Raw genomic sequence first — 24572 nt, 5'->3', positions numbered from 1 at the left:
TGCAACACATGATTTTGAAAGAGATGCAACTTTTATGCACAAAAACTATGTAGGCTTAATGCTAATGCATGATTCTACTTATCATAGTTATTTAGATGTAATGTCTCAATCTATATGAATTTCATTTTAAACTCTTGTGAGACTTCCACCTAAAGTTTATCTAACATAGACTTAAAACTAGACAACCATCTTAGGACTTCTAGAATAATAAAATATTTTTTAGTCTATGACGTTGACCTTGAGTCTTTGGCATATTGTTTGTTGTAATGTTCAAATCGTCAAGCTTTCATTTAATTCTTTGGCTTCATCAAAACTAAGTAGGTTAATTATAACGACAGCCTTTGATTATTTGCCATTTCAAAATCCACCCCAAAACCCTAAATTCCCAAATCAATTTTAATCATAATTCCCTAATCTATTTTTAACTTAAATCCCCCAAATCAATTTTAAACCCCAACTCTAAATCTCCATTTTGATTCCTATTTTTTTATTTATTTTCTGTTTTTATAAATTCTGTTTTTTATTATTATTTTTTTATGTTATATATATTTATATTCTGTTTTTATTATTATTGTTTTTTATTTAAAAAATAGAAATGTAATTGTTAAAATAATAATTTATATATATGAAAATGCAATAAAAAATAAATTTTCAAAAAAAATCAAGGAGAAATTCTGCATTATGGATCTGTGCCCCATCGCATTATCTCAACTTGATATTTTCAAAATAATTTAATAAAATTAATGAAAGATGATGCATTATGAGACTCGTGTCATGTTGTGTTATCTTAACTTGATATTTTCAAAAATAATTTAATAAAATCAAGGAAAGATAATGTTTTATGGACTCGTGTCCTGTCGTATTATCTCGATTTGATATTTTTCATAATAATTTAATAAAATCAAGGAGAAATAGTGCACTATAGGACTCGTGTTTTGTCGTGTTATCTCAATTTGATATTTTCATAAGAATTTAATAAAAACAAGGAGAGATAATGCACTATGGGACTCGTGCATTGTCGCATTATCTTAACTTGATATTTTCAAAAATAGTTTAATAAAATCAAAGAGAGATAGTGCACTATGAGACTCGTATTGTGTCACGTTATCTTGATTTAATATTTAAAAATAATTTAATAAATTCATGGAGGGGTAGTATACAATGGAACTTGTGCCCTATTGTATTATCTTATCTTGCTATTTTAAAATAAAATAATAATATAACAATCATTCAAGTTTTTTCGAAAGAACCATATAGCCTTAAATTCTCTATTGCAACTAGAGATACGTTGGAACATATATTTCTCTATCAGGCACAAAAAACTAATATTTTTTGTTTTTGTGTAATAATGTGAGGGTAAATAGGTTTTTTCATGTTTTTCCTCTAAAAAACATTGATGACGACTCTATTGTATTTATTTGCATATTTCCCGTCGCGACCACGAAATTGGGTAAGCGACAATTATGTAAATTTTTATATTATTAGATTAAAATTACATATCTTATAAATCTCAAATTTTAAATTTCACCATAAATTAACATATCAAGATTAACATATATAATATATATCTTTGAAATATATGGAATTTAAAGTTATTTGATTATATATTTAAAAATATTCATTTTTTATTAAAATTAGGTAATTGATGTAGATGATATATTGTTATTAATCAATGAATCAATATAATTTATATTTTATAAAAATATAAAAAGTTATTAACAGGGTAAGAGTTAACATAATTTAAGTTAATGTAAAGAGATACGTTCTTTTTTCAGGAAGAGGATATATATATATAGAAAAAAATATATATTGACATTGTAAGAGATTTATATTGTTATTGTATTATCCACCCTTCATTTCTACTCATTATTGATTTTTAAATAAAATCATACAAATAAATAGTAAATGATACACTGACTGTGTATAAATCTTTACACAATAAATGCATGAATTTTATACTCATATATATATATATATATTGCGTAATGAAAATTTTATATACTTAATTTGGAAGTCTTTTAACTTTAACTTTAACATACATGAAAAGAACAATTGAAATAGATAATGAATGGAACCTACAAGACCTAGATTTAGTAGTATAAGGTTATATTGGATCCTCAAATTGACCAAAATATCAAATATTTAATTTATGAGAGCGACACTTGTTGGATAGGTAACTACATATCTAGAAAGAGATTAGTTTTTTATCCTTAGAGTTTGTATAAGAATTCCCACAAGAGAATTCCAACACTTTTACTATAAATGTTTTACAATCTAAACCAATCAAATTGAAAACCTTTTTGAAAACTCAAGCTTAGAATGGTAATTTGATTTTGAAAAGCTAAATTAACAAATCCTTGTAAATACGACAACCTCTTATTTTATATTTATTTGTGACTTCGTGGGGAGATTTTATACCCTAATTGCCTGTTAGCAGACTATCGGAGCTAACATAATCAGTGGCATTGGAGGAACTGATAATGAAAAAAAGTGTTGAAAACGCAAAGATGATGAAAATCGAACATGGTTAATTTTTAGAAGTTATGGTTCACTAATGGGTGTGGTTTTCATTCTTTTGTTTGGTTCGATGACTCCTTGGTAAGAGGTAAGGTACTTATAATGGTGCTAGTCTCACTTGCTTGAGCACGTTCTAATGATGTATAAACAACATGGTAAAATTATTTACTCATAATAATTGATACATTGGCCATTATTTTTATTTACAGATTCATACAATGTATATCTTTTTGTTACATACTGTACGTATATTTTAGTTTGAGAAATGGTACTCACACTACTTAGTTTTGGTGTATGAGGAATAAAAAGATGTGGGAGAAATGATTAATGATGTGATACTAAAGCTAAAGCAAAAAGAGATACGTCAAGATATAAAATATACAATGAGAAAAGTTGTAAAAATACAAGACTTAATTTAACTTCAAATATATTTCACGATGTTTCAATAAGTATTAAATATGCATATAAAATTACATTTTCAAACAAGTAAAGTAATAAGAGTTGTCGTATTTAGAAGGATTTGATAAATTATAGCATTTCAATTAAATAATTACTATATTAAGCAAGATTATAATGGTTTGATTGATTTGGTGATACAAAAGTACTCGAGATTGTGATAACAATAGAAGGAGAGTTGTGATTGAACTTCACACTTAATATCCATACACATCGATTCTTAATGTAAATTCATTCACTAATGATTAATCCATACAATCACCTCAAAATTATTAAAAGCTAATGTCTCAGTCAATTTAGTAAGTAATGCAACAAAATCCTATGTCTAGCAACTTTACTCATAAAATTTAGAAGTATGACTTGAAAATTATGCCTCTATATCTAGCAGTACATGTAAGTTGAGTTAAAATGCAGTACCTTAATTATATTAGCTGTCAATATTTTAGTCTATACTAACACTTTATCAATCTACCTCTATGTCTAGTAGTCTAGATTAATAAAATTATGTTATATGAACCTCCAAGCATACTGTGAACTTTATCATGGAAACTATTTGTAAATGGATCTTAAGAATTTATAGTTTTCACATAATACGAATGATTATAGATTACCTCTATCCATTGTGACACGATCCTACTTTAAGTGTTGTGTTGTTCTTCGTCAATAGAGAAATGCTTTTATCTCTTTCCCTTCCTTTCTATAATCTTCCTTAATTTATGGCTGATAGAGACAAACTTCTGGGTAGAGATAGAGACAATGATTCAAGTCATTTTTCTGATTAGTATAGTGCTTACATCAAGCACTATATAGACTTTTTCCCAAGAGTCTTATCATTTCATTGATAACTCTTCATTCAAGAGTTATGTCATTCAAACAACAAAATAGTATATCTCTTCATGTCACAAGAGACATTTCTTACACATCCCTCCTTGTCTATTAGCTCATGTCATTCAGTTTGAGAGTTATAAAATTATAAGTCTAAGTCTAGAAAATGTATTACTTGTTGAGTTAAGGAAGTTCAGAATAATGCAAATAAGAGACTAAACAACTTATTCAATAATCATGCAAAAAATTGATTAAACTTAAAACAAACATTAAGTAAATACAAGAACTCTAATATAATCAAAACTCCATGAATTAATGGTTGAATCAATATGTATATATCAAGCTCATGTTACACTCAATCCTAACACATGAGTATTTAGTTACTTATTTCCACATGATCTAAGAAAGATGGGATACTGCAAAGCTCATGGGATGATAAAATCACTCATAAATGAGCATAGATTAACACCTATGAAGCTTACACTGAGTTTCTATGAGCAAAGTGAGCTAAACTCTCTAAAACTTAGGAAATGAAATATCACAATTAGAATATTCAAAGGTGTGTGTCTTTGGCTCGTGTTGGAAGTCTTTAAATATTGTTCAAATGCTTGCTTTAGCACTCAGTGCACCGCCCTTGCGTTGAGCATGAGGTTCCAGCTGGCTAAGCGTGACCTTTCGACACACCAACATGTGTTGAGAGCAACTTCTCGCACTAGGTGCACCACCCATTGTCCACAACACCTCAGCTCAAATGCATGCATAGATCGTACGAGTTCCAGAAAGTAAATTTCAAACTCTTTTAATTCAACGAGCAACTCATATGATGTCCAATCTACTCAGCGTGATTCATGCACTGAGCTTGACCGAATTTTATTCATAAACTTGGCTTTTTTCAATCATTCCTCAGGAATTAGCTTGCAAAACACTTCAGAAATGATAATTAGCCAATTAAATAAGTTTTTATCATATACATATAAGTGTAGTTTCACCTATTTGAGTTGATTAAGAAGTTAAATTGCAGTAAAAATGTATAAAATGTTTAATCAAATTGAAGAAAAGTTGTAAAAATTCAAGAGTTAATTTAACATTACATATTTTTTTTTATCTCAATAAGTATTAAAAATGTTGATAAAGAAATTACTTACCTATCATATATTACTCATGTTCTTTTTTTTTGAAAAAAATATTTGGTTGCAACTGATTTATGTGAGACACATAAATTCCATATTTAATATACATTTATACTCATGAACTCTTGCAATTTTATTTTTGTATTTGTACCAACAAACTCCTGCACTAGATGAATTTCTATTCGCATGGTTGTACAGTTGTAGCATGCGTAATGTCTATTTCAAGAATGATTCTATTTTTTAAAAATTTAATCTATAATAAAACAAGAATATTAAATTAGATTACCAAAATTTGAATTAACATGATATCTGGTATCAAGACATTAATTATTAAAAAAGTAAATTAATGCAACTATCAAGTTTATATGGGGTCGATATAATATATATATATATATTAACTAAAGCCATTTATCATATTTTGAATTAAAATGTTATCTCAAAATTGTCCTTTTTATTTCAAAAAATTATGGAGGGAAAATGACATCAAAATAAACATGTATCTTTTTTTAAAACTGCATAGTTCCTTGTTGGTTTAGTGTTGTAAGGCTCATTAGATTCTCATAATACCAAAATGTCAATGATTTAATTCATATGAGTGATATTTGTTAAGAAGAGTAACCACACACCTCGAAAGAAATTAGTTTATTATCTAAAATTGTAAAAAATATCATTGGTAGTACAAAAAAACATTTTTGTAGTATTAGCAATTTGAGCTTTTGCCACGGGCCTGCATGCATTGACTATTATTTTTAAAATTTTGATATTAGGAAATAAAAAAATGGATACATCAAATTAGATTATCAAAATTTAAATTATAGTAATTTGTTGAACATGTGGAAGTATAAAGTTTCATATTTTATTTGTAACAGTATGGTATTGAGAAATTAATTAATTAACAGTATAAAGTTTCATCACCCTATAAATGATAAATTAATCTTTTTTATAATATATAGTTGTATTTTCTAATAAGTGTTGTTCCCAAAAATTTACCAATACTTTTATAAAAACCATTACTTTATATAGTCCCTATATATATATATATATATATATATATATATAAAAGCTTCAGTTAGGTTCAGGATGAGTATTGTCAAACTCAAACCCAAACCGGAGCAAGTTGATGCTGATAGAATAACAACAATCTGGTACTAATAAAGTGATGCCTAGCACCTAACTATCAATGACAATTTGGTAAAGCTCATTTTTTGGGCTTTCTCATGTACTTATTCGACGGACATGACATGAAAAATATGTCAATTTGTCCTAAAATGTCTGTCTAATTTACCCACAGATATTTCAAATAGATAGCCTGTGAGCATTATTGGATAAAGTATTGAACATTAAATATGTAAATGTACATGTATTTTATCAAATGTGAGAAAGTGTGTTCCATTTGTTATATGAATTTATGATCAAATGTTTTTTTGGTACTACCAAGGGTATCTCCTCACCCTTTTGGGTAAGGAATTAATCCCTTTCGGGGTTCATGGTTGCCCCCTCCTAACAAGTGTCCCTCTCAGGACCTACGGGTCTTATATGTACCACTAGACCAACACCATGTTGGTATTTGTATATCAAATATGAGAAAATACTATCATTTTCTTATTATATATACATTGTATTTTGAATATTATATATATATATATATATATATAGTTCCTTTTGCATTTTGTATGCAAATTATGTACTATATATATTCTATATTATATATATATATATATACATTTGTATTTTATATGTATTGTTCAATTTGTAGGACTATTTATTATTATAAATACATTTGTATATTTGTATACAAATTATGTATCGTTTGTTTTCTTTCACTAGTGTGTAACATTTTTATATTTTATATATATATTGTAATTTTGTTTAGGGTGGCTCGTGAGTCTATCATGTCCATATTTAGGGTATTCAGAACATGATATTTCATATCCTATTTAAAAATGACATGTCTATGTCCGTCCTAATTTAGACAGACATTGTGTAAGCACAAGTATAGCGGGCAAGCCAACCCTAATTGTCAATACTACATCTAACTAAGTTACATTCACTAATTCACCCTTGTTTTGTGTATATTTGTGGTTACACCACTACACTTGGTCCATCCCAATGGCTTAGACTCAGCTCAAATCATTTGTTATTCTTAATTCATGATGTAAGAAAACCTATGCAATGTTAAACATGGTATCCCATCTTATTTTAAGAGCAAATCGCTCAAAGAAAAGAATTGGTAAAGAATATGAGTCAATGAATAATTCTTCTCATTAGATAATTGATGATTAAGTTACAAAGTTATTTATAGAAAGTTTAGGTGATTGACATAACTGAAATAACAACCATCACTAAAACGGAAAAGGAAACTGGGCCTTTTAGATAAACAGGCCCAACAAGAAAGAAAGCTAAAGAAAACTAACTAACTAAAAGAAGAACAAGATATCATTCCAGCTTGCTTTGATCCTTATTATCTTCGGTTTGTAGGTGGATTCTTTCTTCCAATTCTAACAGCCCCCCCACAAGCTGGGATGTGGATATTTAACATCCCAAGCTTGGAAAGCAAACGATGAAACAAACAAGGAGATAAGGCCTTTGTAAGTATGTCTGCAGTTTGAGAACCAGTGGGAATGAAAAACAAGTGTAGAAGCCCTTCTTGAACCTTTTCTCTAACTGAGTGACAATCAACTTCTATGTGCTTTGTTCTTTCATGAAAAACAGGATTTGAAGCTATGTGAATAGCAGATTGATTGTCACAGCAGAGCATTATTGGTTGAGGATGAGGAATCTGCAAGTCTTGCAACAAATAAAGCAGCCATTGGGCTTCACAGGCACCTAGAGCCATAACCCTATACTCTGCTTCAGCTGAAGATCTAGCAACAACTTGTTGTTTCTTGCTTTTCCATGAAATGAGAGAATTTCCTAAATAGAAGCAGTATGCAGAAACAGATTTTCTAGAATTAGGGCAAGCTGCCCAATCTGAATCTGTATACCCTTTTATTTTGAAATCCGAAACTGTAGGAAAAAAATATTCCAACACTAGTAGAGCCTTTAAGATATCTTAAAATTCTCTTGGCTCCTTCGAAGTGTTTGTAAGTAGGCTTAGACAAGAAGTGGCTTAAGTGCCCAACAGAAAAACTCATATCAGGTCTAGTATGAGTTAGGTAGAGGAGCTTACCCATTAGTCTTCTATAGATGCTAGGATTAGTGAGGGGTGTTCCCGTCTCAAGGCTGACTAATTGTTTAGCATACTCCATTGGAGTAGAACAGGGTTTTGAAGCAAGCATGTCAATCTCTTCCAAGAGATCAAGAGTGTATTTTCTTTGATCAAGAGCTCTGATACCAAGTTAAACATGGTATCCCATCTTATTTTAAGAGCAAATCACAGAGAGAAAAGAATTGGTAAAGAAGATTAGTCAATGAATAATACTTCTCATTAGATAATTGATGATTAAGTTACAAAGTTATTTATAGAAAGTTTAGGTGGTTGACATAACTGAAATAACAACCAGCACTAAAACTAATAGCCTAAAACGGAAAAGGCAACTGGGCCTTTTAGATAAACAGGCCCAACAAGAAAGAAAGCTAAAGAAAACTAACTAACTAAAAGAAGAACAAGAGATCATTCCAACTTGCTTTGATCCTTATTATCTTCGGTTTGTAGGTGGATTCTTTCTTCCAATTCTAACATGCAACAACGATTAATGGCTATAATATTTCTCTATATAAGCTTATCTACGATTTATAAGCCAAATACTATTCAGAGATCCATGCGCATGCTTAAGCTAGATGCTCCTTGTCTGTATATCTAATCCAAATAGAAAGAAAAATTTAGGCTGAGTTATTTTTTTCTGTATTTATTTTTCTTTGTTTGAACCATATATATTTTCCACCAATGCAATTTATTCGAGTCAATTTTTTTATCAATAATATAATTATAACAACAATATTATTTTCTTCATTTTGTTTGGTTACTTTTGTTAAGGAAATGGTGGTGATCAGAAAAAAATATTGTTTTCTCTGTACCTTTACAAAAGGATATAAAGGAAACAAAGCCAAAACAGCATGCTAGGTTTTTTAATAAACCAACATGCTAATTTAATATCATTTTTATTGATAATTGTTAATATTTTAATATTTGTTGTGGTCATGCGAGACTCGAATATTCAATCTTTTTCACTCTATACCTAATCATCAAACCAACTTATAAATTTTTTTTTTTATAAATTTGTTATAGGTGAAGCTGAAACCTACAATCTCTTTCCCTTTATAGCTATTAATAAAATCCTATTTAATTGTCTACTAAAAATGAAAATTGGAAACCAATCAAACATAATATTTTCTACCTCTTCAAAGGGATATTGGAAGTTGCAATATATGTTTATACAAATTTAACATACATATAACATTAAACTAAACTAACTCGACATTCGTCTGAAACTCGAATTTTTATTTAGCTCAATAAATTTAGGTTCATGAACCAAACGAGTTGAACTTGAGTTAAAATTTGAACTCATTAAACAACAAGTCGATCTTTAGCCAAACACAATTCAAGCCATTATGATATACATATATATAAACATATATTTACATACATGAATATTTAATTTATACACATTAACTATATATATATATATATAATATACATATATACATATTTTTTAAAAATATTTTATAATTATTGTATAAATATAAATGTTATATTAATAGATGAATATAATATATATTAAATTAAAATTTTCATATAATTGCTTTGAAAAAAGTTTTGATGCATCTTTATTTATTTATATATACATATATCAATTATCATCATTTGAATAGATGAGTCAAATTAATTTGGGCTTGTTAACCCAATTAAAAGTGAGTAAACTTTAATTGAACCAATTTAAGCTGAAAAGATAGTCTGCATTAAACTTGACTCGAGACAACCCGTAACAAGTTATGTTGAGCTGGGTCAAACTTCATTTGACTTGTTTCCACAACTTCTTCAAACCTTGAACACTCATTATTTATTTCCTGTTTAAATTGATCCTCATCTTGCAAACCCTTACATTATTAATTAAATAAAATATACGTTTAATGTTTTAAAAAATATAAAAATATTGAATCATATATTTATTTAATAATACAAGCATTTATATACTTAATACTGGGGGAAATTTGACTTATAAAAAACTACTTTATTCATGGGTCTTACCAATGTGTCAATACCCAATGGTTAAAGTATTCCTATATATACAATGTTCGTCTTCTTAGGATTTTCAAAAGTTTGATATTATTTCTAACTTTAAGAGAAATTGTTTGAACTTGGAACAACTAATTTATGCATATATAAAACAAAAAAAACAAGGAATAAAAGTAGTTAATAATTCTTGATTTTTTTAAAGTGAGAAATGGATAAAATGGAATTTTTTATAATTACAATTAAAGTGATAAAGAAAATATCAATTATACCAAAATTTAGGAAATAATCAATTTTAAGAAAATTATGAAAAAATGATTAATTATTAATCATTAATTAATAATTAGTCTCCGTTCTATACAATTGACCATCTCTTGGAGTTAACAATTCAGCCTTCTTTCCTGTGTCCTTCCTATCATACATCACTTAGATACACAAATATCCTACAAATATAATTTGTTGTCCATATCTCTTCTAAAATATAGATTTCAGATATCGTATCTCAATCCCCTTTCTTTTTTTAAATTTGTGTCTTTTTCGCTTATTCAAAGTATATAATATCAATTTAGCATCGGTGCCAAATCTCACAAAGCTGAAGAGTTGCTGCCATCAAATATACAAATATCATTTTTGTTTTTTACTAAGGCAAAAGAAAAACCAACATCACCTAATAATATTAAGATTTGATTATTATTATAGTAAGATAAAAAATGATTCAATAGACCAAATTCTTACTTAATAGAATATGTAGATAACAAATTTATACAATTTTACATTAGAGTAAATTACACTAACATTGTTAAAATGGTAAGAGTCATTAAAGAAATTTTCTTGATGAATGAAGAAATATATAAAAGAAAGCTTAAAGAAAGAAGAATGAGAAACAAAGAGTATTAAAACTGAATAACACATCTCATTATTGAATTGATTTCACATTATAGAACTGAATGAATAACTAAGATTAGAGGAATACCCTTTATATACAACAATTACTAAAACAGATAACAGAATATGTTAACCATGTAATTGATTAACTATGTTCATTAATTGATTATCGTATACAAAGTTCACTTAACAAACTGAACTAACTAACCAACTAATTGATTAACTACGATGCTAATCGATTAACTCTTACTCGGTTAAACAATTAACTATAGTGTTAATCAATTAACTCATACATAATCTCATCTATTCTAACATCCCCGCAAACTGGAATGTATTAAGCATTCCAAACTTAAAATGATTGTGTTGAACACCATATATACTCTAATACCTTCTCTTATTGGTGGACGAATCTTCATCTCTCAGTCTTGAAATCATAATGCAAAACAACAATAATGCTTAACTACCATAGACAGAAGCAACTTCATTTAAAGTTTAACAATCTATCTTGACAAAAGCTTAACTAACTAAACCAACCATCTATCTTGGAATATATATATATATAATTATGCTCTGATACCATGTTAAAATGGTAGAAGCCAATAAAGAAATCTTCTTGATGAATGAAGAAGTATATGAAAGAAAACTTAAAAAAGCTTAAAGAAACAAGAATGAGAAACAAAAAAGTGTCAAAATTGAATAACACTTTTCATTATTGAATTGATTTCTCATTACATAATTGAATGAATTACAAAGATTAGAGAAATACCCCTTCATATACAACAATTACTAAAACAGAAAACAAAATATGTTAAACAGATAATTGGTTATCTCTGTTTATTAATCGATATCGCATACAAAGTTCACCTTAACAAACTCATTAACTAACTGAGTTAATCGATCAACTACATTGTTAATTGGTTAACTCTTACACGATTAATCAATTAACTATAGTATTAATCAATTAACTATAGTATTAATCAATTAACTCTTACAGAATCTCATATATTCGAACATTCTCTAAATTTTAATGAAATTATACAAATTATTCATTCGTTTTTTAAACCTATACAAACTACTCCTAATTGTATACATACATTACACTCACTATCCTGGTATGAGAGATAAATGTAATTTCTTAAACAAAAAATGGTAACGAGTGTAATTAATTCAAACAAAATATGGTGTATTGCGAAGACAAGTCCAAATAGTATAAATATCAATGTTTATTCATTATTTTGGTTAGTTAAAATACAGTATAAGAGTAATTTAAATATCTCCTTATAATTATTGATACAATTTATATCAAATAAAAATAATAAATAAACATTGACTCTTATACTATTTAAACTTATCTTCACAGTATATCATATTTTGTTCGAATTTAATTCATCACCATTTTTTTGTTTGAGAATTATATATATATATATATAAATAAAATGAGAATAATATATCTCCTCATATTAGGAAATAATTTATCTCCTCTAACTAGTAAGAATATAACATGTGTGCTATTTTGTTTATGTTTAAATTTTTTTTTATAGAAAATGATGAAACATGACACATGTCATAATTTCACTAGTAAGAGGAGCTAACTTATCTCCTCCTTATAGTAAGATATACTCCATTCTCATATATAATTAATAGTGAATAATGATCAGTGTAGATTTAAAAAAGGGATGTATGACTTCTAAGATTAGATCTGGCCAATCAGTGATACCAAATTTACTTTTAATTTTGATATTTATTGTGCACTAGAATATGGTATGAAATCCGGGATACTTTAATTATTAGAATGTCCTGGACACGTGTAGTCAATTCATACCAATTGACAACCATGCATGAAAACAAAATAACATTTGTAAAATTTATTCTGTCTTCATATCAGTTACCATAAAAGGCAAACTCGGTACAGATGTTTCTAGATCATAAATTCATAATACTCTAATAAATGAGATGCGTAATTTATTTAATTTATAACATTATTACCCTTTATACTTTAATCCATTTGATTTTCACAAAATGAATAATTAAAATGTAGATTAAGTTTTTATAAATTACTCTAAGTGAATCTCCTCTAAGTCCTCTCTATTTTTAACTCTTATATATAAATAAGACAAATAAATGATTTAGTGACTATGAATAAAATTGTACTATACATAAATGTGGCACTTTATTAAACATCATATATTTATTATATTTATATATGTCATATATTTGTTCCAACTGATAGCATATATAACTTCATTCATATAAAAATGTGATCTTATCAAATATTAAATACCATTAATCAGCTTGGTTTAATTTATAGGATTTTGCTTTGGTTGCAAAGAGTGAAGGAAGAGAATAATGGAGGAGAGAGTTGAGGGGGTGAAGAGCATAGGAGAAGTTGGTCCAAATGCAACTTACTGCGTTACTGGAGCCACAGGGTTTATTGGTTCATGGCTTGTGGCAGCTCTTCTTCAAAGAGGGTACACTGTTCATGCCACTGTTAGAGATCCTGGTTAGTGACACTCTTCTTCCACACTCTTCTTCCCTTAATTGTTTTAGTAAGTCAGAGATCAAAACTAGTTTAAGATAGTTGTTTAGAATCAGTGTTATAAATTGTGGTAGCTGCCACAGTTTTGATTATTATGATTGTGGTCTTTGTAATTGTTTTGATGTGGATTATGGCCATTTCGTATGAATTTTTTTATGATAAAAAAATTGTTGAATTTGATGCAGTCTGATGTAGCCAAAATATGACCCAACATAATTGCGCTGTGGCCATATCATTGTGATTTAGTGTCACCTTATAATTGTGATTTAATGCGATTGTGGTGGCCACTATAACCGTAATATCGTAGTTGGATCATAATGCGGTTCACAATTTAAATTATTGTTTCAAACCTATGAAATGAAGAAAATATGTATAGTATTTTTACCTATTCATTTATGTCATCAAGATTTGACATGGTGTATTGTTTAAGTTTTGTAGAAAATTTCTTAACCATCCTTGTGTTAGAGTAAATTTTGGATATCTACTTTTATAATCGTGATAAAATTCATTCTAGTGATCTTTAAACCTAGAGGGATTACTTGTAGGGTTACCATTATTCTTTTTTTTGGGTGATGAGTCTTGTATGTGTTCTTAATAAAAGAATTTGTCTATTTTTGGGAAGGACCCTTTCACGCACACCAAAACATTGGGCACTTGCATAGGTTGTGATAGTCGCGCTTGTAACAATCAAGAGTGCATTTTAGAAGACTATCAATTCATCATGCATATTCACCTTTGACACAAATTGTCTTTCTTTTGTGGTGAGGGGGGAATGAATATGGGGTCTGATTAGAATTAAAAGTTTAACTTTGATGTTGAGTTTTTATGGTTGCCCTTAAAAAATCATAAACTGAAGAAAAGATTCATGTGACATAAGGTAAAGGAAGTTATCATAATAAGATTAAGCTCTCCTCAAATCAAAGAATTTAGATTTGAATTTGTTATTTCACATGTGAAATTCACTAGAGGCAAAATCCACTCCAACATCAACCAATCACTTTTATGTCATCAAACATTTGTTGTTAGTATATCTCGTGGACAAGTATCTTTTAAAAAAAATAATAGATTGAAAATCCACTTTAATCCTTACAAAAGTTGTGTATACTAATTTTATTTTCAAAAATTAAAAGTCCAAACTAGTATTTAAATACCGTAATGTAAAGTTAAAATAATTTTTGTCAGTGATCATAAAAATGTTTAAAATAAGCAATTTAACTTCGTTTGGTATTTTTTAAAGCTATTTTGGTTTTCAATTTTCAAGGGATGGAATTGTTAGACGCAGAAATTTTGATGGACCAAATATTTACTCAAGAAAGCAATTTCATTTTTAATAAATTTTTCCTATCCTTCCCCTTTTCCAATTCGGGTATTAAGTAGGTGGTAGGCTATGTAATTTTATTCTACTTATTTTATTTTTCGGATTATATTTTATTCCACATTGTCACTATCTTTCACTTTTTTTATTTGTACTAATATTATCCGCTTGTTTTGACTGTGATTAATAATTTATAATTTACTAATTAAATAGCAAGTATCCGAGCAAGTGTATTTTAAAAAATGAAATACAGCAAAAAAATATAAGTATATATTTTACAATATAAATAACTTATGACTTATTAACTAATAACTTAACAATTAAAAATATAAAACTTAATTAACTCTAGTTTATGAATTAAAATACTTGTGAAACTAAAATAAAAAAAATTAATAAATTATTCTAGTGTAAGAATAAGTCATACTCCGGTAAACTAATATATATGAGATTGATATTTAAAAAATGATTAAAAATATTTAATCATTTGTTCCTTTATAAATATTATCCTAGGTTTTCTTATACAATTATTATTGGTTTATTTGAAGGTGAGCATACTGGTATTTTTGTATTACAAGAAATGTTTGATTTTATCTTGTTTTGATGTAACAGAAAAGTCAATCCACCTTCTGTCATGGTGGAGTGGAGGTGAGCAGTTGAGACTTTTCAAAGCAGACTTGTATGATGAAGGAAGCTTTGATGAGGCTGTTAAGGGTTGTGATGGAGTTTTCCATGTTGCAGCTTCAATGAAATTCAATGTTGATTACACCAAAGAAAACATTGGTAATGCCATGACCATAATGCTTTCATGAAAATTGAAATGCACATTGCTTTTTTCACATTTTATGGAATGGTTACTACTTAATAATTAAGACTACTTGTGCCTTGTTTTCAACTTATAGAGGACTATGTTCAAACCAATATACTTGATCCTTCAATCAAAGGAACCTTGAACCTTCTTAAGTCATGCTTGAAGTCCAATTCTGTGAAAAGATTTGTTTTCACATCTTCTATAAGTACTATCACAGCCAAAGATAGAAATGGAAAGTGGAAATCTATTGTTGATGAATCTTGCCAAGTAGATATTGACCATGTATGGAGTAAAAAAGCAAGTGGATGGGTAAGAAATATATTCCATTATGCCTTGCTTAAATTGTACACAGAAATTGAATAGTTGACCTTTTTTTTCCACTATGGTAGGTTTATGTGCTTTCAAAGCTTCTATCAGAAGAAGCAGCATTTAAGTTTGCTAAAGAGAATGGCATAGATCTTGTATCAGTCATAACTACCACTGTTGGAGGCCCATTCTTCACTACTTGTGTGCCATCAAGTGTTAAAGTCCTATTGTCACCAATCACAGGTAATGTTACCATCAATGTACTTAAGTACAAGTTATTTATCCATAGCTTTTGATTGAATCATTCATGTGTGAAGACTATGTTACTCAGTAGAAGATGTTGCATCAATGTTTTAAATTATGGTTGCAGTCACTGTTGTCGATACTACAAATGCAGTCATTGTGGCCATTGTAGTGCGATTGCAGCCATTGCGGTGTTGCGGTCTAATGCAGTTGTGCTGCGGTTCGATGCAAATGCACGATTGTGATTTGGTGTCACACTATAATTATGGTGTGCGGTTATGGTGGTCATTGTAACCACAATATTATAGCTACATCACATGATGTTGTCCGTAATTGATACGCTATACCGCATTAACTTTATGTGCTTAAAATCTACTTGAGTTTATAAGTTAATTATCATGTGACCATGATTGACTATATTTATCTTATGTTTAGGTGAAACTGAGTTATCCAAGATATTAGCTGCTGTAAATGCAAGAATGGGATCAATTGCTTCAGTTCATATTGAAGACATATGCAGAGCCCATATATTCTTGATGGAGCATGCTAAAGCAGAAGGTAGATACATATGCAGAAGCCAGACTAGTCCATTGTCTATCTTGATTAATCTTCTTGGCCAAGAATATTCTTACTCAAACATAAAAAGGTAAAGTTCTTTCCTCCAAGCATCAATAGATATACTTTATCTCTGTACATATTATTTACATTGAATCTATTATTCTTATGTTAATATACACATGCAGTATTGCTGAGAACAATTATGATAAAGTTCCTTGTGAGATTTCCTCAAAGAAGTTAATAGATTTGGGTTTTAGCTACAAGCATGGACTTGAAGATATTATCCATCAGACAATTAAGTGCTGCATAGATTTTGGTTATTTACCTCCTATTACCCAATAGTCTTTCAATGTAGTTGTTGTGCATGATTCTAAGTAATTGAATTAGTGTATTATCTTGTCACAAAAAATAAGAGACTAGCCACCTTTCAAATCATAAGTTTCTTCATGAATGTTTTGGTTTATCTTATTTGCTCTTAACCTTGTTACAAGAATTCAAACCATCATTAATGGTCTATAGAAGTAGAGGTCTGGTCCCCAAAATTTCACATTCAAACCATCATTAATGATATAAAACAAATGGAATATTAATTCATTTACTCTCTTATAAGTTATGTAAGTGTAGAATTGAAAAAACAAAAAATAATGTTGCATTGGTTTTCTATATAGACCCATAAATATGAATGAATTTGTTTTCTTAAGAATATGAAATGCCTAATTGCCTTATTACATGACTTTAAATTTTTGAAATTTCCAATAGAGATTCATTCAATGATCTCAATCTCCAAACTCATGTGCCATGAGACCAAGATCTTTATAATTTATCACATTTATATACATACAGTAAGAAATGAACTTGATCATCTTGATTGATGCCTTTAGGGACCAAAGAAAAAAAACATCCATTTATATATACAATAGAACTATGAGTTTAAATGTTGCATGGAAATACATTAGGATTTTAAATAAAAATTTATAAACTTAAAAGCTTTAAAAATTTAATATCAATTTATACAAATCTTCAAAATAGGTAATATTTAAATTTATATTGAATAAAAATATCAATCCAATTATAGCTTAAAAATTTGAAAAATAAAATTCAATAAATTGAACAATTTCCCAACTATTTTGAATAAACTATCTCCCCGTATCAGAAGATAAATCATATCTTTCAGTCACTAAAGTTATGACATGTGTACATTTTTTTAGATTTTAGAAATATTTTTATAAAAATTGTTAAATGAGACATATGTTATAATTTTAATGGTCGAAAGAAATTACTTATATCCTGATAATGAGATGTTTTATTCTTATTTTTTACCACATTCCAATTTTCTTACTTCTTAGTACTTACTTTGAGTTATTTTCTCACAAACATCAAAGCTCCACATTTTATATCTTTCATCAAATCTAATCCCTTTAGAGTATATAGTTGTCTCTCATTTATCATAATTGGGTTCGGGTAATGAGATACTCAGACTCATGGATACTCGAAGCTACTATTCCTTCTTTATATATATATATATATATATAATATTGTTAATTCATTAATGTAATTGTTATATTGTGTTGTTATATTGTCAATTGATATGTATAATTCAATATTTTATTGATTGAACAATTCTTACTAAATTAATTTTATATCATAATGTTAAAATAATTAATTTAAAATGTATTTAAAACTTTAAATGTTTTATAATTTTTCTCTTGTTAATTAGCTAAATTATATATATGATTGTAAGAAACAAACACATAATTACATAAATGACCCCAATCATTTTTAATGTTTTTTGATTTTGAGGGTATCCATAGATCAATTGGGTACTCAAGGACCCGTAGGTAACAAACCCAGTAAGTATTAGTACGAGTCTGGGGTGAGTCTAAGTTCAAAAATGAAACAACAGAGCAGATCAGGGTAATGCATTACCCGGACCCATCCAGACCAATGTCATCTTAAACAAACGTTCTTACGCAAAATTATATTATTTTATTAAATTTTCTATATGATATCAATGTTCATTTCTTTATAGTTCATTTCTTTATAATTTTCAGAATTTAGTGCTATCCCCAAACATGTCCTATATCCATATGAATGTACTTTTATGCTTCATAAGATGATGTCTTTGGAACCTACGAAGGAACAAACAACCAAAAAACACTAAACCACGTAAACACCCGAAATAGCATTAATATGTTAAACAAACAACAACAAAATCTTTATCCTAACAGGTGAAATCGGTTACATAGATCGAACAACGTCATAATGTTCTATCCTACGAAAATGCTCTTCTAATAAAATATAACTTGGCGTGTTGAAACTTAATTAGTAGTGGCCACTCTCCATTATTTTAGTGTGTTGAAACTTAATAAGTAGTGGCCACTCTCCATTATTGTTTTTGTTTTACACTTTTCGGACCTGGATATTGTGAATGGATTGGAACCTCCTTATAGGTTGCCAGCCACTTTGTACAAGTGCTACTTCTCCTTCCTTCACCATTCCTTGTTTCTGCACAGGTAAATAATGCATAGAGAAACAAATATGAATATCAGAAATAGAGGGGTTAAAGTACTTTATCCTGTTACTTGCTAAAAGTACAATGAACCAGGTTCCTTAACATCTCCGTCACTGTATAGGTCTCCAAACATTACCTGCAGCAGATCCAAGGCTCTGGTGAAAGTCGCTGTGGCATCATCACAGAATTCCATGTATATAGGACAGACTCCTTGATACAAAGCCAACTTCTGCTGTACCCTCTTCCTGCATGACCAAAAATGTTACGTTGATGATAAAGCTGTATTAGACGTAAAATCAGAAACAATCCAAGAAATTGACAAGAGAAAGGAGGAAGGAACTCACTCGTCCGTGAAAGCAAATATGGTGCCAGAAGGCCGGTAGTGGCTCAGTAGAATAGCCATGAAACCTGTTCTAGTAAAGACGACAGTCGAGGTTCCAAGGGTGTTAGACATCATGGTTGCATGGTACGCAAACATCTCGCTCATGTGGTTCTACACAGAACTGAATGAAAATTTTCTACACATTTCAGTACCGATAATCAAAGGAGGAGAGTGCAATGGATAAAAGAAGTCATCATGGCAGCATAATGATTAAACCTCGAACACTTAGAACAATATTAGGAGGCAATTGACCACCAGGTAAGGTGGCTTAGGTCCGTAATGCGACAGTGTGCATTACTTTCACAGCTTTTAGCGGGAACCTGGGTTATGATAATTTAATGATTCCTTCTGGCTTGATAATAAAAAACAAACAATCAATGAAGTGCACTATTTTCACAGCATCAGCCCACACCCTTGCTTCCGTATAAACTTTCACAACATTACTAGTTAAGTCCCCGATATGTCTTCGAGGGCCTTAATCAGTGATGTTTCTAAAGTTTATACAGAGGAATTATTCAATGAGAAACAGTTACTTACTTTCCATGAGCAGTTTCTCCAGAAAGCATTATTCCATCAAATCCTTCTCGAACAGCGATGGCAACATCTGACACCTCCGCTCTAGTCGGTGTTTGGTGAACAATCATGCTTTCCAGAATATTCGTAGCCACAATAACAGCCTTTTCCATGCTACGGCACAAACTGATTATATTTTCCTAAATTATCAAGCATTATGGATATTAAAGCCGGGCTCAAATTGATGTCTATTATGCAAAATCATAAAATTGATAATTATCATATTTTTTGCCACAACAAGTTTACCTGCAAAAGAGGAACCTCCTCAATAGGGAGCTCTGCACCAAGATCTCCTCTAGCAACCATGGCCTAAACATGAAGGCAAAAGTAGACAGGTTAACATCAACAGCCGGAACACAAATACTTCACCCTCTATCAGTCTAGCCATACACACTCGGCAAATACTTTCAAGCTCAAAGAAGATTGTATTTACAGTACTCTAAATCATCCACACTACCGAAAAACTAAGCAGCAAGTATGAAGAAATAATGCAAGAATTAGGTTAGCACCCCATCCGATGCAGTGATAATTGAATGCAAGTTTGGTATAGAGTCTGTACTTTCAATTTTTACTATAACATGTATATCAGCACCACAGCCTGCAGCATTGAATGGGAAACTTATCATATTCAAAATCTAAATAGCAAGCTAATCATATATATTTGGAACTATATTAAGATGTTTTACATATTTACTTATCAAATAATTTTTCAGTTCATGAACTACTTCAGCATCCTTAACAAAGGAAACAGCATAGAAGTCAACCTGGTTATCCACTCCAAATTTGATATCATCCCAATCCTTCTCTGCAGAAAATCCACAGGAAACCACAATAAGATCAAGAGCAACCAAGTACTGACACATGGGCAAAGAGATATACAGTAATTGAAATCATCAAGAATGGGATTAAGAATAAAGCTCTAACCAGTAATTGAAGGTAGTGTTGCACTTTTTCCTCTAACATTCAGATGTCGCCTTGACTTCAACTCTCCTCCATCAATAACTTCACATTTCACAGAATCTTGTGTCTTGGATCTAACCAAGAAAGACATCATACCATCAAGAGTCAGAGTTGGTTGAAGCATTGTTAACCTAGAGCATAAATGAGATATGTTTATAAACAGATCAAAATACAGTGATAACATATATTTACCGAAAGTGTAGTCTCAGGAGATTACATAAACAGATCATTGCAGGACATACTTTTCAAATAAACATAAAGAAACGGAAGATAAAAACTATAATGTTTGTACTCTGAATTGTCCATCCATGATCATAGCACAAAGTTATAAGTAATTTGAACATTTAATACATTAGTTGATCATTGTATCATCAACAAGAAGCATGTCCCCCGCTTCGACATCATTGACAAAATCATCATAGTTCACGCTAACACAATCTGAAGTTCCAACACCTCTCTGAATAGTAAAAGTAAATTCCTGACCGATATTTAATGTGATTGGTTGTGGCAAATCCCCACTCCTAACTTCAGGACCCTGAAGACAGGAAGGTATTTATCAGATAACACAAAAACAAGTACTCTTTCATCATTTGAAAAAAATGTTCGGTAGAAATTGTGTGTATAAGGTTATAAGCTGCACACCTGATATCTTATTCATAGCTTGATTGCAATCAGTAAACAAAGTAATCAAGGGGCTAATTAGGAGCTAACTAGAAGCTATCTGACAGCCTACTAACCAATAGATACCTTACATCCTAATGATCAGTTGCTAACTTCCCATTCCCAATAATTAGCTAATAAGTTTAATTAAAGTTGACCAAGTGCACATGGGATGACCGCCGACACATCGATCCAAATCTTCATCTCTTCGGCGGCCAATTTCTCCTGCTCTTCCAAATCACTATCCTCATAGTTATACTGCTTATAGTTTATGAGGTGATGGCCTTCATTCTAGTACTAGGGGAACTTGGGCATCCTGTCCGACCCAAATACCCAAGACCCCCGGTTGGGCTGCAACTCCACCTTGAAAAATATGGTCTTCTACGCCTTGTAAGACCCTTCGAAGGGGCTGAAGAGAGACGGTGCAAGTTCATCCATGCCTTGCAGCCCTTTCTTTGTCCTTGTTGGTGCTATGGAAGACCCGAGACAGTTGGACGCGCAAGGAAGTTAGTGAACTTGGCAGAACAGCTCAAAGGCCCGAATGAACCCCATGAGATAGGGTGCTGCTGAGAGGGTGCCACATGCATATGAGCCAAGATACCCATTTGCCAGTCATTCGAGGGGAGACAAAGCCCAATCTTCTAGAGGTAGGTCTTGTACATGAAGAATAATTGGTAGTCGTCCTCAAAACGTAAGTCCAAACACACCTGACTGTTGTTGCCTGGAGCCAAGACAAAGTAGTTGTCCACCTCTCCCGGTGTGCCTATTCTTGATAAGACTCATGGGAGTTCCTTACAGTAGCTCCTCACCAAACGAGGTGCCCCACGAGAGAAGTAATTTGATCCACCACTAGAGCTAGGAGTAGACGACGCAAACCTTGCTCATCGCTATCATCAGGACCACGGTGGAAAGGAAGGAAGAGGACCAGGATGGACCTCCACGGAGCTATCTATCCTCCAAAGGCACTATCCTCACCATCTCAAATGAAAGAAAGAATGAGGCTAAAAAGAATAGGTGTACCTAAACTTTTCCGGTGGTGGATTTGATGAAGGCGGAAGAGCAATGAAAGCAAAGGCAGGTTGCAAAAAGACAGAAGTTTCAAGAGCAGACGAAAGGAAAGGTAAAGAAGTGAGGAAGAAGGGGTGGATCCTTATTTATAAGGGCCAAAGGAGAAGTTGAGCCCAATACTACCCATCAACTCCCCAAAATGGCTCATTAATGCCTCGAACACTCAACCACCATTTGCTTTGAATTTAATGGTGGGCACAAAGACCAAAGCGAGAAGTATTACTTGATAGATGAAGAGACAATTGCATGCGCAAGCTGTGCAAAAAGCGAGACAATTCCTGACCAACAATGTATTAAGCACCGCAACGTATTCCTGACCAACAATGTATTAAGCACCGCACGCGTGAACCAAATTTGTGAAAGATGAAAAAACACTACTCAAATCAACAAAATTTGTCGGATATTGAAAATATTCTCACCTAAAAACACTCAACCAAAGAGGGGTCAAGGTTGAATGAACTGATAGTATGTTTGCGTTAAATTACCCAGAGTCTTCTTGACAAAGTCCTACCTAGAGTGGATCAGCTAACCAAAACTGTTTCAAGTCTGCTGATACGCCCGACTGAGGGCAACTGTTCCACCTCGGAATCATGACCGAACAGAGGCCAACTACCAGGTATATGCAATTCGGTCTACGCGTATGTCGATCATGCTTGGGAAGACACTATTTGGTCTATATTATTGTCGAGTGTGCCCAGAAGGCCGAACTAGCCAAAGGAAATGACAACAACGACATGACAGGGCTGGTCGGCACTTGCTACGATGGAAGACCTTCAATCACGCCAAAGGCAAAATAATGCCACATGAACAACACAAGTTCACATTGCCCACACGGGTAAAGGTAGTCCAAATCCACAACATTGTCAGGACTACCATGCCGAGCACAATGATGACACCTCCCCTTGGACTACAATCCACTTCACCTTAGTATAAATAGGTTAAGTCACTCATAAGGAAACATTAAGATATTCTCTTTGCTTCTATCTAAGCACACTCCTATAAATACTACCTTGAGCGTCAGAGTGCCTTTTCATGTACCTGCTCAAGGCGGTCCAAAGTCGGCGACTTCCCAAATTCAGCAAGGCAACTCAGATACCGACAACTCCATTTCAACACATAGGAACACCAACCACCAACTTAAAGTCCAATGCTAAATTGTGATAAATGGAAATATAATGAAAAGGAATAATTGAGGGAAGAACTAACCTTGGTGTCAAGCATAATTGCAATGACATTGTCCTTGGCTTGTGCATTATACTCTTTAACCAAGTCAATGACTTTCTGATGAGAAGCATGGTCTCCATGAGACATATTGAGGCGAGCCACATTCATTCCAGCCTCAGCCAGATTCGATATCATTTCCTTGGTGTTGGTAGAAGGACCAATAGTACACACTATCTTGGTAGAAGCCAACTTTGGAATGTTGGAGAAATTCCTTCTCCATTCGAAATCCATAGAGTGAATGCGGAAGTCCTTATGACCATGGCTTTGTTCCCACAACCTACCCATACATACACCTGAATGGAACATCCATGGTCCAGACCAAAGAAACCCAAATGAGTTCATGGTGAAAATGAAGAACATACCTTGGGTGCGATGATCTTCCAAACGATAGAGCGTCTTACGGTTTTCCTTTAGTTCTCTCTAGAGGGGAATGAGAGAATA

General features: G+C 31.1%; 1 protein-coding gene and 1 pseudogene across 1 annotated transcript; one reads left to right on the top strand and one right to left on the bottom strand.

The window, feature by feature from the left end:
- Positions 13252-17260, top strand: LOC109363172 (dihydroflavonol 4-reductase). Its single transcript, XM_019609330.1, has 6 exons — positions 13252-13486; positions 15447-15617; positions 15737-15954; positions 16035-16194; positions 16630-16840; positions 16938-17260. Exons 1-6 carry the CDS (start codon positions 13333-13335, stop codon positions 17092-17094), a joined length of 1071 nt encoding a protein of 356 aa, XP_019464875.1. The 5' UTR covers positions 13252-13332; the 3' UTR covers positions 17095-17260.
- LOC109363173 lies at positions 18911-24393 on the bottom strand (annotated as a pseudogene).

This window comes from Lupinus angustifolius, chromosome LG13, assembly GCF_001865875.1.
Source record: "Lupinus angustifolius cultivar Tanjil chromosome LG13, LupAngTanjil_v1.0, whole genome shotgun sequence".
Classification (NCBI taxonomy): Eukaryota; Viridiplantae; Streptophyta; class Magnoliopsida; order Fabales; family Fabaceae; genus Lupinus; species Lupinus angustifolius.
This window is presented reverse-complemented; position numbering and strand designations above follow the sequence as displayed.